Source organism: Dreissena polymorpha, chromosome 9 (assembly GCF_020536995.1).
Source record: "Dreissena polymorpha isolate Duluth1 chromosome 9, UMN_Dpol_1.0, whole genome shotgun sequence".
Taxonomy (NCBI): Eukaryota; Metazoa; Mollusca; class Bivalvia; order Myida; family Dreissenidae; genus Dreissena; species Dreissena polymorpha.
This window is the reverse complement of record NC_068363.1, coordinates 97,705,737-97,719,923: the sequence shown is the minus strand read 5'-3', so window position 1 is coordinate 97,719,923 and position 14,187 is coordinate 97,705,737. Positions and strand designations below refer to the sequence as shown.

Here is a 14,187-nt window from a genome sequence, read left to right as displayed (position 1 = left end):
AATCATATTATGCGTAAAAATAAATGTTTGGATTTAAATGAATTATGCATGAAATGCACACTTTCCACGAGGATACCATCAAGGTTTTTATCATATGTCTCCGAAGTAACTGTCCACGATTTTATCGTCAAGTACACATAACGGATGGATTAGTTATAACTAAGAAACTGACATTATTGATTGGTATTGTCACCTGGTTATTCATGCATGACTAATTCACAACCGCGCGTTTTATTTACAATGCCGATATCATGCGTTCTTTTCGAGTGTCTAAAATTGACAGGAGACTTTAACGACTCAAACTTCTCAACACCATCACGACATTACCGGCGATAAACAAACAATGGAGGTGTGAAGCCGTTTGCCGGTTCGCATGTTTTGATAATAGCCCAGCTACACAAAACTTGACAGGTGACGCAAATTGCTCAATAATCACATCCTCAATCTTGACAAGACGTATGAAAATGTGTAAACAAACACAGCATCAATTTTATTAACACATTTGAAAAGCAAGAAAAATAATCTTAAATATATCGGGAAATACCTTGCCGACATACAATTGTAAATCGATAAGTTGCCCCGAATAAATTGTGTAACCCTAGTGCAGTAGGGTATAATATTGTGGGAAAAGTAAACAATAACATTTAAATAAAAATGGCTTCCTCGTTTTTCATTCTCTTCTTCAAATTTATTTGATTTCAATGCTCTGTACGTACCTGAAAAAGATAGCAAATATATATGTTAACTTTATAATGTTTGTTCATCTTATTCAGATCGTCAATATAACACTATTATTAACATAGTTACAGTTAAAACACCGGAAAACAGAATGATGCGAATTACCGCTACTGGGTAACTGACAGCGAAAAATGTCTTGGCATGGCTGTAGTTGTGAATAACGCGCATCAAGTTTTTAAAATGAAATTTTGGGGTAAAAAAATGCGCCTTATACACAACTTTTTACGGTATTTAAATTTCAACTTATTAACTTATGTCATTATTATTGACGATCACATTATATCGCGAAAATGTATTCCAATATGAAAGTAAACACCGTACTTGCTGAATGTCGAATCCTGATTCCAAACAATATCTTTATTTGTTAAAATAACAATTGTACAGTACGGCTCACGCAAAACCAACAAAGTTAGCGGCTACAGATTCTTTTGTTCTTGAAGTTTCTCCGCAGCCACAACGAGTATTCACTCCGAATCATGCCGAGGCCGTCGGCGATAATTCGCAGATATAAGAAACAGGTACAGAAAATAACCTGATATTTTTACTTCTACGCGATTGTTTTAACATTTCGTCAGCTTCTCTGCATTCTTCATACAATTACCATCGGATGTCATCTGTCAATGATTGTGTAGGTCAGTAACCATATCGAAGAAATTTACATAGTTTAATCTCGGAGACGAGAATTGCTTTAAACGTTGAAATTAACGATATATATTTGCATAAAACTTGCTAAAATACACAGACGACAAAAATATATAAAATGTAGACCATTTGAATAAAATCAAATGGTTCATTGGTAAAATGAATACTTTCACTTCGTCCCGATTTTCAGAAAATGACTTTTACATGTGCATCTAAATTTAAATTTACACATTGCTTCAGATGATGTACGCGTCTCCAATTCCGACTGGGCTGCTAGATCTATTTAATAAAATAGTAGCGTGTAAAATTCATTTGATGGAACAATAGCAAACGTTTGTCTTTACTATTTCTCGAGCAATGTTGAACGGCATATACTTTTGAAAATGGAAGCCGTGATCATTCGGAATCATTGTTATTTTAAATGTTTCAAACATAGTTTGTTATGCCCAGCTTCGAACAAGAGGGGGTATATTGCTTTGCACATGTCAGTCTGTTGGTCGGTCTGTCGGTCGGTCCGTCCACCAGATGGTTTCCGGATGATAACTCAAGAACACTTGGGCCTAGGATCATGAAACTTCATAGGTACATTGATCATGACTCGCAGATGACCCCTATTGATTTTGAGGTCACTAGGTCAAAGGTCAAGGTCACGGTGACCCGAAATAGTAAAATGGTTTCCGGATGATAACTCAAGAACGCTTAGGCCTAGGATCATGAAACTTGATAGGTATGTTGATCATGACTCGCAGATGACCCCTATTGATTTTCAGGTCACTAGGTCAAGGGCCAAGGTCACAGTGACCCGAAATAGTAAAATGGTTTCCGGATGATAACTCAAGAACGCTTATTCCTAGGATCATGAAACTTGATAGGTAGATTGATCATGACTCGCAGATGACCCCTATTGATTTTCAGGTCACTAGGTCAAAGGTCAAGGTCACAGTGACAAAAACATACTCACACAATGGCTGTCACTACAAGGGAGAGCCCATATGGGGGGCATGCATGTTTTACAAACAGCCCTTGTTTCACGTACAATTAGGCGGTGAATCGTTTGATTTGGTGGCATTCTGTTTAATTTCGGACCTCGTGCAATTGTTCAGATCATAATCTCTGTGCTTTATTACTCGAACTTGTTAGTTTCTGACCACGTGTGCTACTGAAAGTTACCATCGGGCTGTGTATTATGGTACGTGGAAGTTGCTAGGACCCGTGTTGATGATCTCTAAATGTTAGATAAGCATGTGCACTATCGATTGAGTTGGTAAGTACAAAAGTTCTATTGAAAACCGCCGACTGCGTCTTTGTTTTATTATCCAATCAAGCCCTGAACATCCAATATCCTGTGTATTACCAGAAACCAGATAAGCATGTGTCGTCTGTCAAAACAATGAATGTATAGCTGTTAACATATTGAACTGCTCACTCAGTTACTTCCCATATATGCTCTCGGAAACAGACTTTCGTAAAACATTTAAAATAACGATATTTATTTTCATAAGAATTGCTAATATATATATATATATATATATATATATATATTATAAGTTTGACAATTTCAATAAACAGATATTGGTTTATTTTCACAATATTAACTCCCTTTCTCGATTCGAAAATGACGTGTACATGTTGCATTAAATCTTAACTTTAATTAATTTGTTTATTGGTCGTTGAAGAATATTATGATCTGTACACGACATTTGTGTGTAGTCAGTATACAATGCGTTTCAATAATTAAGGAACTGAAACAGCGTGACGGTTACAATACAGCGTGTTTTAATTATATTTTATTTAGAGGAAATGTCAATGCCAAGTTTTTCGCGAGGTACCCCGGTAATTAAGTTTAAATTCACAACGAAACTTTTAATGGAAATTAAAATTAATGATATCAATGTTTTACCCACTATGAAATGTTTATTTACAAATAAATACACACACGCCAATTTTCGCGCGCTTTTTATCAGAACAAAGAAATTAATTTAATTCATTTGCACTATGTATTTGTCGCTAGAATTTGTAACCGAAAATAGCTGTACACGACGCGTGCAAACCGTGTCAGGTGATTTACGCATGTACAATACAACTGATCTGATTGCGCGCTTATTTCATCAAATCTTTAAATAGAAACATATGCCGAAATTCTTTGAAAATTTCGAACGCTTGTGTATGACATTCTTTGGGACTCTTATTGTCAATATTAACCAGAATTCGCTTTTAAAATGGAAATTGGGCATACGCGGGATTATCGAGTTATGGATAAAGACGGAAGAAGTTGCATGTATGTGATTGAGACAGTTGAAACGTATGTATCGGGGAATCGAGAGACTCGGAAAAATACGACAATTACATTACAATCAGTTATGAGTTCTCTATGGCTTCAAACTGTTAATTGCATAATCAAAAACGCAATTATTACTCCTCCGGGTGCGGTATCATACAGCTAGGTGCGAACACTGTTTTGTTTTATACGCAGCATTTAAAAAGACAAAAAAAACTGTCAGGAACATGGGTGTGATATACATGTTGAAATTTTAAAAAGGATACTTGATTATATCTGCCAACAATGCTAATAACTCCATATTGCTATAATCTCTGTAAAGATTATATATGTACATGTAACATAGGAAAATCGTTCTTCACCACGTTGACCGGGAATGTGGTGAATCGCGGTGAATCACCGCGGAGATTATATTTATCGCATTCGCGGTGATCATGCTCGACCTAGCGTGATGAAACGCGCGAGATTGTTGTGATTTTTCACCCAAAATAAATAATGACCACCGCGTGTCGGTGATTTAGGCAAAAATCGCGGGCCGCGTAGTGTATGAAGTTTCATGATCCTAGGCGTAAGCATTTTTGAGTCATCATCCGGAAACCATTTTACTGTTTCGAGTCACTGTGACCTTGACCTTTGACCTAGTGACCTGAAAATCTATAGGGGTCATCTGCCAGTCATGATCAATGTACCTATGAAGTTTCATGATCCTAGGCCTAAGCGTTTTTGAGTTATCATCCGGAAACCATCTGGTGGACGGACGGACCGACAGACGGACGGACCGACCCACATCTGCAAACAATATACCCCCGGGGGGCATAATAAAGCAGTAAGAAATGCTCTTATGAATAAAGTAAGTTTTATCACTATGCTAAAAAATAACATCTACTGCAGTCCAAACACAAAAAATCAAATATTTACTTAATTAACTTAAAGAAACTTTCTACAAAAATGACTATCAATTGTTATTACCTAGCTTGTATGATATAAGGCATGATCTGTTAGTGCAAGTGCCCTCGGGAAAAATGATAATCTGGGGCCACTTCCCGCACTCTTTTGCTCTCCGCTGGATCTCAGCTATCGTATTCTGACGTGAATTGGGATCTTCTCTCTGTACCAACACTGGCTGGGTAAACGCAAGTAAAGCTGAAACACGCCAACAATTGTTTATGTATGAGCAGCTTCCTTGAACCTTGAAAAACTGGGTTCAATGCATGTGCATAAAGTTGCATCCAAGATAAGCCACACAGGCAAATCAGGTGGGACATTTTCAGCTATATTTAACTGTATTTTAAGAAAGTCTTTTTGCGCATACATTAAGCCCTTTTTTGCCAGAACAAGCTGCAATTGTTTAAGAATTCACCTTTTCAGTAGGAAGCTGTTTATTTATTCCACGTTCATAAAAAATATAACTTTAATTTATAAATTTAATGCGTATAATGACTTTTATATATTGAAATTTCAAAAGTTAGTTCAGCTAAAATGTAATTCAATTTACGGTTATTCATGCAAATTACAGACTGAGCAAAATATTAATTTTGATAACAACTTCAAATTAAGTCACTGTTTGCAACTTTAAGGATTACATGATTATTTTTTTTGACTGTTAATACATGTACATGAATGATTATAACAAAGGCACCATGCCAAAATACAACATGCATCAAGCCACCATTCCCAGCAAGCAAATAATGTACGCAACAGAAAGATTAAAGTAAAATGAGTGATTGCAAAACTTAGAGAATATAATCATAAAACTGCAATTGGAACAATTAAACATTAAAAGAGTTACTGATATGGTTATTTTATTGTTTCTGATATAATTTGTCATTTTTATATAAATGCGCATATTCAGGGATAAGTTATAACAGTTTCACACACACCACTCATGATACATAACCAGACATCTATCATGGATGTCCCCCGATGGTTGTTTCAAAACAGACCGATATCCTGACAACACTGCAACCTAGTACTATATGGATCAAATTACAATATTTATGTAAATTAACAATTGCATTACACCCAAACACCATGCAACAGTGTTGTATTATGTGAATTTGGAATAAGACATCAAACATTAAATAGATATGGGCTATGCTCTGTGAAAAGGGGTTTAATGCATGTGCGTAAAGTATTGTCCCGGATTAGCCTTAGTTTGCGGTCCGCATAGGCTAATCAGGGATGACCCTTTCCACCTAAACTGGTGGATCTTTCTAGGAAGTGACTTTCTGTAAACGAAAAATACCATACAAGCGGAAAGTGTCATCCCTGATTAGCCTATGATGACTACACAGGCTAATCTGGGACAATCTGGAACAACACTTTACGCACATGCATTAAACCCCCTTTTCAGAGAGCACAGCCCATATAATTTTGGCGGTTTTCTCATCCAAAAGTGTTCATTTAATGTTCTGGATGTATTTTGTAATATTATGTGTATACTTGTCGAACTTGTTTTTCACATTTTTCATTAACATGGATGGTTTTTTGTTATAATGTTGACTGTATTTTTAAACTCCATTCATACATGGGTACATGTACAATAAAGCATCCAGTTTGGAAGTAGAATCAATTTTATAATAAATTGCATTTATATATGCAAGTGTCTATTCAACATTTAACTTATCAAAATTTATAAATCCAACAGATAAAACTGCATTTAATGAATTGTTGAAAAAGCAAAGTTTATTTCAATATTGATGCCTTATTCTAACTTCACAATATAAAGTTCTATGCCAAAATTACTAGAATTTATGGATATTATTTGATAATTAGATATCCAAAAAACACAAAAACAGAAGTATAATGTAGAAATGTTATTCACAAAACTGCAAACATATTATATCAACGGATATCAAAATTACAAGCACAAGTTAACATATTACAAAAGTGGTATTTCATACAACCATAGGGGGCACTCATCATACAGTGGGAGGAGACATTCAAGTTCAGGTCATTATTAACATAATCGCCAATTCTCAGTAATAAGGAACATATTTTATTTTCGATGTCGCTGTAGAATGAAACCAAACTTGCTTTCACTTGAGAGATGTTCTATTGATATAATAGTATAACCATATGTATTGGAAAAAAACAAACAGTTTCAAATGTTATACGTCTATTTTATGTTAGTGAACTAACTGCGAATGTTAATAACAATGATACTTTCGTTACTTGTCGCCGGTCGAATCAGGTGTACTCAATACTTAACAAGGACTGATGGAATCGGATATAACACATTCTAACCTAGGTTACAATGAAATATACCTTTTATAAAACTATAAACTTGGTGCATGCATTACTGTCAGTTTATATTTTATGTTTTATAGTGTCGCTAAAAGTATGATACCAACGTTACTGAGTCTTAGTTCTTTCAATAATCACATTTATCTGCATTATAAACTTCACATAAAAGTGTTTCATACTGACAATAAAGACTTATAAATAAAATAAATGCACAAATCAACGCCGTTGATTTATTTTTTCCAGATAAATAAGCCAATAACACTCATTATCTGGAATCGTATATTTAAGCTCAATACAAACGTGACCGGGTTTATGACAAATTGATATAAACATAAACTGAAATTTAGTAAGAAAAATGCCTTAATATATAACTATATTTCTAAAACAGTGCAAACATCTAAAATTGATGTTTCATTTATGATCTGATAGTTCATTATTATCATTTGAAATACATACGTTACCAATACATACGTTACTACATAATTTCGCAATCGGTTTAAGTGTTGATTACGTAGTTAATGCGTCATCATTTTAGTAAAACGTCATCAAGTCCACAAATTCCTTGTAGTTGATTTTTGAGAAAAGTTATTTCAAAGTTGTCCCTATATAAACTATTGAACAAAAACAAGGAGTTTTCCCTAGCCACTGGATCTTAAGGTAAGATTTGTATTTTATTATTTTGAAGAAAAATTGTTTAAGAAAATCACTTCCCGAAATATTTTTTCTTTATTAAGGCCACGACTTTTATATTTCTTGGTTTACAAAACCGCCGACCCTAATTTTTGGAAAATGGGAAAAAAAATAAAATCGGAAAATCGTCTTTTTTTTAAATATTTTATTCCCGACCGCACTGCAAAATGAGCGAAATGAGAAAAAAAACGATCCGGTTTGAGTACGGTTGCGAATAAAATCAAGTAAGTACAATCAACGATTGGTTTACATATATTGCAGAGATCGGGATATTTTTCAATGTGACACATTATGTACCAGTCCTTTTATGGGCACTTCTCAAAATTTATTTCGGGTAAAAATTACAGACAATAAGAAAATCAGCGTCAGTCAAATGTCGACCCCATCAAAATTTATTTCCGTGTCTGTGACGCAACTATATTGTTTAACATGTTAATTATATTAAACAAACCCGATAGTATTTGATAATATGTATAAATAATCCAATAAAACACTGCCATTATTTACGATATATGTGTTTAGGAATTTTGTAAACACGTCCGCCATAGTTTATAGGAACTGTACAGAAAGTTTGGAAATCGGAACAAATCGGTATATCTTGGAAAATCATTGATAAATGTATTTGTCGTTTCAATGCTTAGGGTTGAGTAATTTCGGCAAATCGGAACTCAACTTGTGTAAAACACTAGCTCAATTAACCGTTAAACTCCGCCTCCGTTCTCTGCAAAAGATTCGAAGGCGGAGCTATGCACGTGCTTTTATTAAATTGGAGGATTGCAATTGAGAAACAAACACACGATTGGTTCTGCATGTTGATTGCTAGACAAAGGAAGCCAATTTTTTCGGCGCGAAATTTGTCGCTTTATTGCTTCCGACAGAAAGCGGCTTTCCTTTGATGACGTCAAACTGTCAATTCACACAGACTGCACATTTTCGGAAGACTTTAACTGACTCCTTGTTTACAATTCCAGTAAAAAAAACACTTGCTAACATTAAACTTTGGATTAAATTATCAAAATAAAGCAAGCGAAGTTAACAAATATGATTAAATTAATTCGCGTCAGTTCAAATAAGACGTTTTGCGTTGTAAATCAACGAGTTTTCATGACAACAACAACTTTGACAAACATTACCGCGACGACGCATGGATCGATCTACCTCGATTTTTTTTTCATGTACGATCTCATAAGGCGAGTAAGAGCAAACACATACCGGGTAATTTGTGTATGAGTAGTTTATCTTATATAAGATTTATGCAACGGGCATCGCATTGCGTAATGGTGCGCATCCAATTATGGAAATGAAGCGCAGTTTTTCGTTTTAATGGGAGAAGAACGCATGTCATGTAATGGAGTGTTTAAAATTGCCTGATGTTACATAAGGTGCTGTTAGGACCCATTTCATTTGAAGATATAGACGTGTTTCATTGCATAATTTGATTTTTTGTCTCTGTGTTAAGGTTATAAAAGATATGTTGTCTTTGTTCTGATGTTATTAGTATTAACTTTTTTTTCCAATGATGTTTTTTTTTTTTTTTTTTTTTTTCGACCGCCCTATGGACCATTTTCAAAATAATTTTTGTAAACCAATAAAAAAAAAAGTCGTGGCCTAATTGCAATAAGTTTGTAATTTAGACCTACAATAAACACGTAGTATGCCTTACATAAAACGATACCTACGTTACTTAGTAGTAATGTAGGAATCATTTTATTAGGATATATTTTTTTATGTGAATAAATCACTTTCAATGCAGAAAAAAATAAAATGTCATTAATCATTCCACAGTTAATCATTAAACCCGCAAAATATTGATCATTGATTTTGAACGGATGGTTGTTTTTATTATATACAGAAATAACCCCCATTTCTGTTCTACCATGAAAACCATTTGGGATATTTACACCATTTGCTTTCAAGTACACAACTATAGTCTTTAAAAAAAGTTCAAAATAGAAACAAATACTTTATAAAATATTCATTATCAACAATTTCCATTTTACAAGTTGATTCTTTTACGCATGACTGTACATATAAACACATACTTAAATTTGTAACGTAGGTATCATTCATACGTTACATAATTATGTTATTGTTTTAGATGGGGAAATCACGAGCGGAAATACAATGAGAATACCGTGAACGAAAAAAAGCTAAGTTGGGTGAAGACTATCACAAAGCAGAGCGTGAGCGAGTTAGAAAATATTACATTCCAGCAAGCGAACTTAGTAACAAGAAAAGAAAAGAGAGGAATGAAAGGGTTAAATTACGTAATAGATTGTGTAGAGCAAGACAAAAAGAAAAACAAGAACTACTGCCTATCCCCGACATTACAAGTGAAAGTGGTTATGGTAGCCTCAGTGACTGCAACACAGGAGCTGCTGTAGTGAGCAGAGACAAGATGATTGTATGCCTGCCCGCTGTAACAGTTGCTGCAAGAGGCAATGGGACTAGAAAAATAAGGGCAAGAGCCTTGGCAAAAGCGCACAGGTCAATAACTTCACTTCAAAAGCAGAAAAGGGAATTAGAAAGAAAATTGAAAACCAAGTCTAAGCAGCTTGAAAGGTTCCGAAAGAGAATGATGAAAATAAAAAACCCAAGAACAGAAGAATCACCTGCAATACATGATCCGATGTATTCTTCACCAAAATCCAAAACAAACCATGAATTACAGATGTTAAGACTTACACCAAAGAGGAGAAAACAGGTAGCAAGAAAACTCTTGCTCAAGAACGTGTTGGTTGCTGAAATACAGAAGACAAGGGAGTCATGCACTAAGAAGAAACGCAACATTTTGCATGAAGTTGTTGCTGGACGAATAGCAAAGAAATATCGATGTATAAAATTTATAAGTGATGAAACTGGATTGTCCAGAAGGTCACTAGGTTCGAGCAATTCCAAAACACTACGTCATAAGAAAGAACAGAGAAAGAGCATTGCCAAGAGACTAGCTATAAAAGTGGAAGAATATCTAAGTAGAGAAGATAATTGCCGTGTTCAACCAGGAAAAGCTGATGTGAAAAACAGAAAACAGACGAAAGTACTCACTGATTACATGCGTAACCTTTGGCAAAAGTACACCGCCGAAAACCCAGAAGAGAAAGTGTCATTGGCGACATTTTGCCGTCTCAGACCGCGAGAAATATTGCTAGCCAGATTCATTACTAGAAATGCATGTCAATGTCTTAAACATCAAAACATGGCACTGAAAGTCCAGGCGATGCGGAAAGTAGGTGTTAAGATAAGTGAAAATCCTGAAAATCTATGTGTACACAAGGGAACTGTTGAAGTTCTGTTCAATTCAGTAGACATTTCAATAACCAAAATACGCTATCGGCAATGGAAAAGGGTAGAACTAGACAAAAAATCGAAGATGATGGTTGTAGAATCTGAATTAGAGAAAACAAACTTCATTACGATGATCAAAAATGAAGTGGCCGACTTTTGCGAACATGTTACAAGATTGCGAACTCAATACAAACAACTGAAAACAAATAAGGAAAACCTGCCAGATAACCAAGTAATCGTCCAGATGGATTTCGCTGAAAATTACACTTGCCGAACTCCTGATGAAGTTCAAACAGCATATTGGAGTTTAACATATGTCACATTGCACCCTGGTGACAGTAGTGTACTACAAAGAAAACGGCATGCTGAAACATCAAAGTTACGTTGTCATCTCAAACACTCTGACCCACTCAGCAAGTACTGTTGTTGCGTTCATGGACACAACTGTTCCAGAAATAAAACGAATTTGTCCAAACCTGGAGCGTATTCATTATTGGACAGACAGTCCGTCGAGCCCATACAGGAATCGATTCATGTTTTATACCATGGCTAATCACAAAAAAATGTACGGCTGCGACGCTCAAATGAATTTCTTTGAGGCTGGGCATGGCAAAAGTGCATGCGATGGGATTGGCGGAACAACTAAACGCATGGCAGACGAGGCTTCACGTCAGGGTAAGTCACTCATCCAAGGCGCAGATGACTTTTACAATTGGGCCCGAAACTCAACTATGAAAGACATAAAATTCTTGTATGTCGACAAAGCAAAGTGTGAAGCCAAACAAGAACTATTCTCAAAGCTGAACATAAAACCAGTGAAGAACACCATGAAATTGCATGCTATTGCTCTATGTGCAACTGACAAGGTGTTCAAGACAAGGACGACATCTTGTTACTACACAACGTGTATTTCTGGTCGTTTCTGTGAATCATGGATTGAAGAAAAATGTGAATGGGTTGATGTCCAAAGTCGAAGTGATATCGAAATGCAGGAGCAACAGGTTACTCCTGTTGAAGTAAGTGAGAATGCTGTGTGTAATGCAAAATCGGCAGAAAATAATGTGATCAAAGTTTGCAAAAACAAAATGCAGGAGCAACAGGTTACTCCTGTTGAAGTAAGTGAGAATGCTAAATGTAATGCAAAATCGGCAGAAGATAATGCGATCAAAGTTGGCGAAAAAAAAGAAAATGGTGACAAAAAAAATAGAACAGAACATGAAGCAAGTGACATTATACATGGATTGAAGGTTGGAGATTTTGTAGCAGCTTGGTATGAAGGGAGTGCGTATGTTGGAAAGGTGCTTGTGATTGATAAGGTGGACCAAGACTGTAAAGTTACCTTCATGGAAAAGGCCAACGAAGAATGTTATAGGTGGCCAAAATCGGTTGACATTATATGGGTAAAAAACGAAGATATAATAATGATGCTGGAAACACCAAAATCAACCAGAAGATCGAAACGACTGTTTAGTATCCGTGACAACGAAAAAAACATCATAAATGGCTGAACTGTGTAAGAATGTACATGGTGAGAACAGCTGGTATCAGTTAGTACAAGAAAACCAGAAATGACAGAATAAAGATATATGCGTTACTTACTACTTCATACCTACGTTACCATACATTTTATAGCATATTTGCATATGAATTTACAATTTTGGAATGTATTCATCATCCTTGGAGACTGTATAAAGATGTATTGTTATTCTAAATGACATATTTTAAGCACATTATGTCCAGACTTTAAGTGGCAAAACATACCGCTAGATATTCTAAAGTTATTAAGCTATATAATTTACGTTATCAGGTTTTAGCTTTACGAAAAGTGCAAAAAATTCTCGATATTTTTATTTACCATTTAAACCATTTGCATTGTTTAAATGTTTAACAGTTGTATGTTTGTGAGTTTATGTTGTCGTTTACTTTGATTTGATTGGATTTAAGTTACCATGATTTTTGTGTTGGATACATACGTTACGTTACTCTTATGTTGTGATGTTAAAACATAACAAATAAAATAGTTTTTAATGGTGTTAATATGTGTTATTTTTTAACGATAAGTATGCAATTTATTGAACATACATCTGAAATAGTCCTATAATGAATGTCTAATATATTAAGTGTATTGACAAATATTCGATTTAAAGATGTTAATGTTCAAACACATTTTTTTTTGTTAACAAAACTTTTGCGCAAACAATAAGCGAATAGGTTTTTGACTTGCTTATATGAAATTTGGCAGATGTATCAGCCGATGCATTATAAATCATTTTGATAAAAACTTTTCAAGAATACAAAAGAAGCAAATAAAATAAATTGATTAAACATGGCCATAGCGAGTAGGTAACGTAAATATTGTTGATTTTTCTTCGTCTTTTATAAAACAGCTCAAGCGTGTTCATAAAATTGATGCGGCTCAAATTGCATTATAAGACGCCAAAAGTATTATATTGTGTGAAAATAAAATAGAACTGTGTGTACGAAACATATTACAAAATACGTTTTTTCATATTTCTGTGTTCCTTATTATTGAGAAATAGGGTAATGCTTAAAGACAGGATCTCCAAAGAGCAAAATTAAACCATTTTATTTTACTTCACAAGGTTAATTCTTTTAAAAACAGTTTAACAATATGATCTAAACACAACAATTTTTGTAATATAACCTTTAACCACTTAGATACGCATTTTGACACATTTGTAGTCCCTTAGGAAGTTAAATTTAATTTACGACCTTTCTTAATAGATTCCAGTTTTAATGTCTTTATGCTGTATGCACATAAACATTTTCACTTCGCTTCTGAGTGGGAAAGGGTTTACTATCATCATCTTGCAGTCACAAGTATTAAGTATTTTCAGCACAAACATTCAGGCTTTCTTTTTTAGTGATGTTCATGTCCCTTGTTCTGTTGGTATATCAAATATAAATATCAGGATGATTAACAAGAACTTAAATAATGCATAAATAAAGTACAGCATGTTTTAAGATTGAAATACACATATATGACTCTTGCAGTTCATAATATTCCAGGTAAATACCATCAAATAAGACAAGAACACTATCAATACATGTCAATCTGTTCCAAATGAGTATAAACCACATACACATAAGAAAACAGACAAGACAGAATGACATTTAACTGAGATTGCATTATTCATTTCTGAGAAAATTCTCAAGTAAAATAAGGTAAATATGGGAATTTGTATCATAAGAGTTTTTGATTATTTTTTATGTTATTATGCAAAAGTATACATGGTGCAACAGATCAATAGTGGAAAGATTGGTGCCATTGTTTGCAGTTAACGTGA

The 14,187-nt window shown here is 34.5% G+C and overlaps 1 protein-coding gene across 5 annotated transcripts in view; it reads right to left on the bottom strand.

Annotated features, from left to right (window-relative positions):
* LOC127845763 (lysophosphatidylcholine acyltransferase 2-like) overlaps window positions 1–14,187 on the bottom strand; it is a 103,795-nt gene that overhangs the window by 72,343 nt on the left and 17,265 nt on the right. For all 5 annotated transcript variants that reach the window (XR_008033381.1, XR_008033380.1, XR_008033379.1 and 2 more), the window contains exon 4: window positions 4,628–4,801. Coding sequence is in view for 2 of the 5 variants with exons in the window: in XM_052376890.1 (XP_052232850.1) it covers window positions 4,628–4,801 (174 nt within the window). In the remaining 3 variants the exon portion in view is untranslated. The remainder of the gene's footprint in view (window positions 1–4,627; window positions 4,802–14,187) is intronic.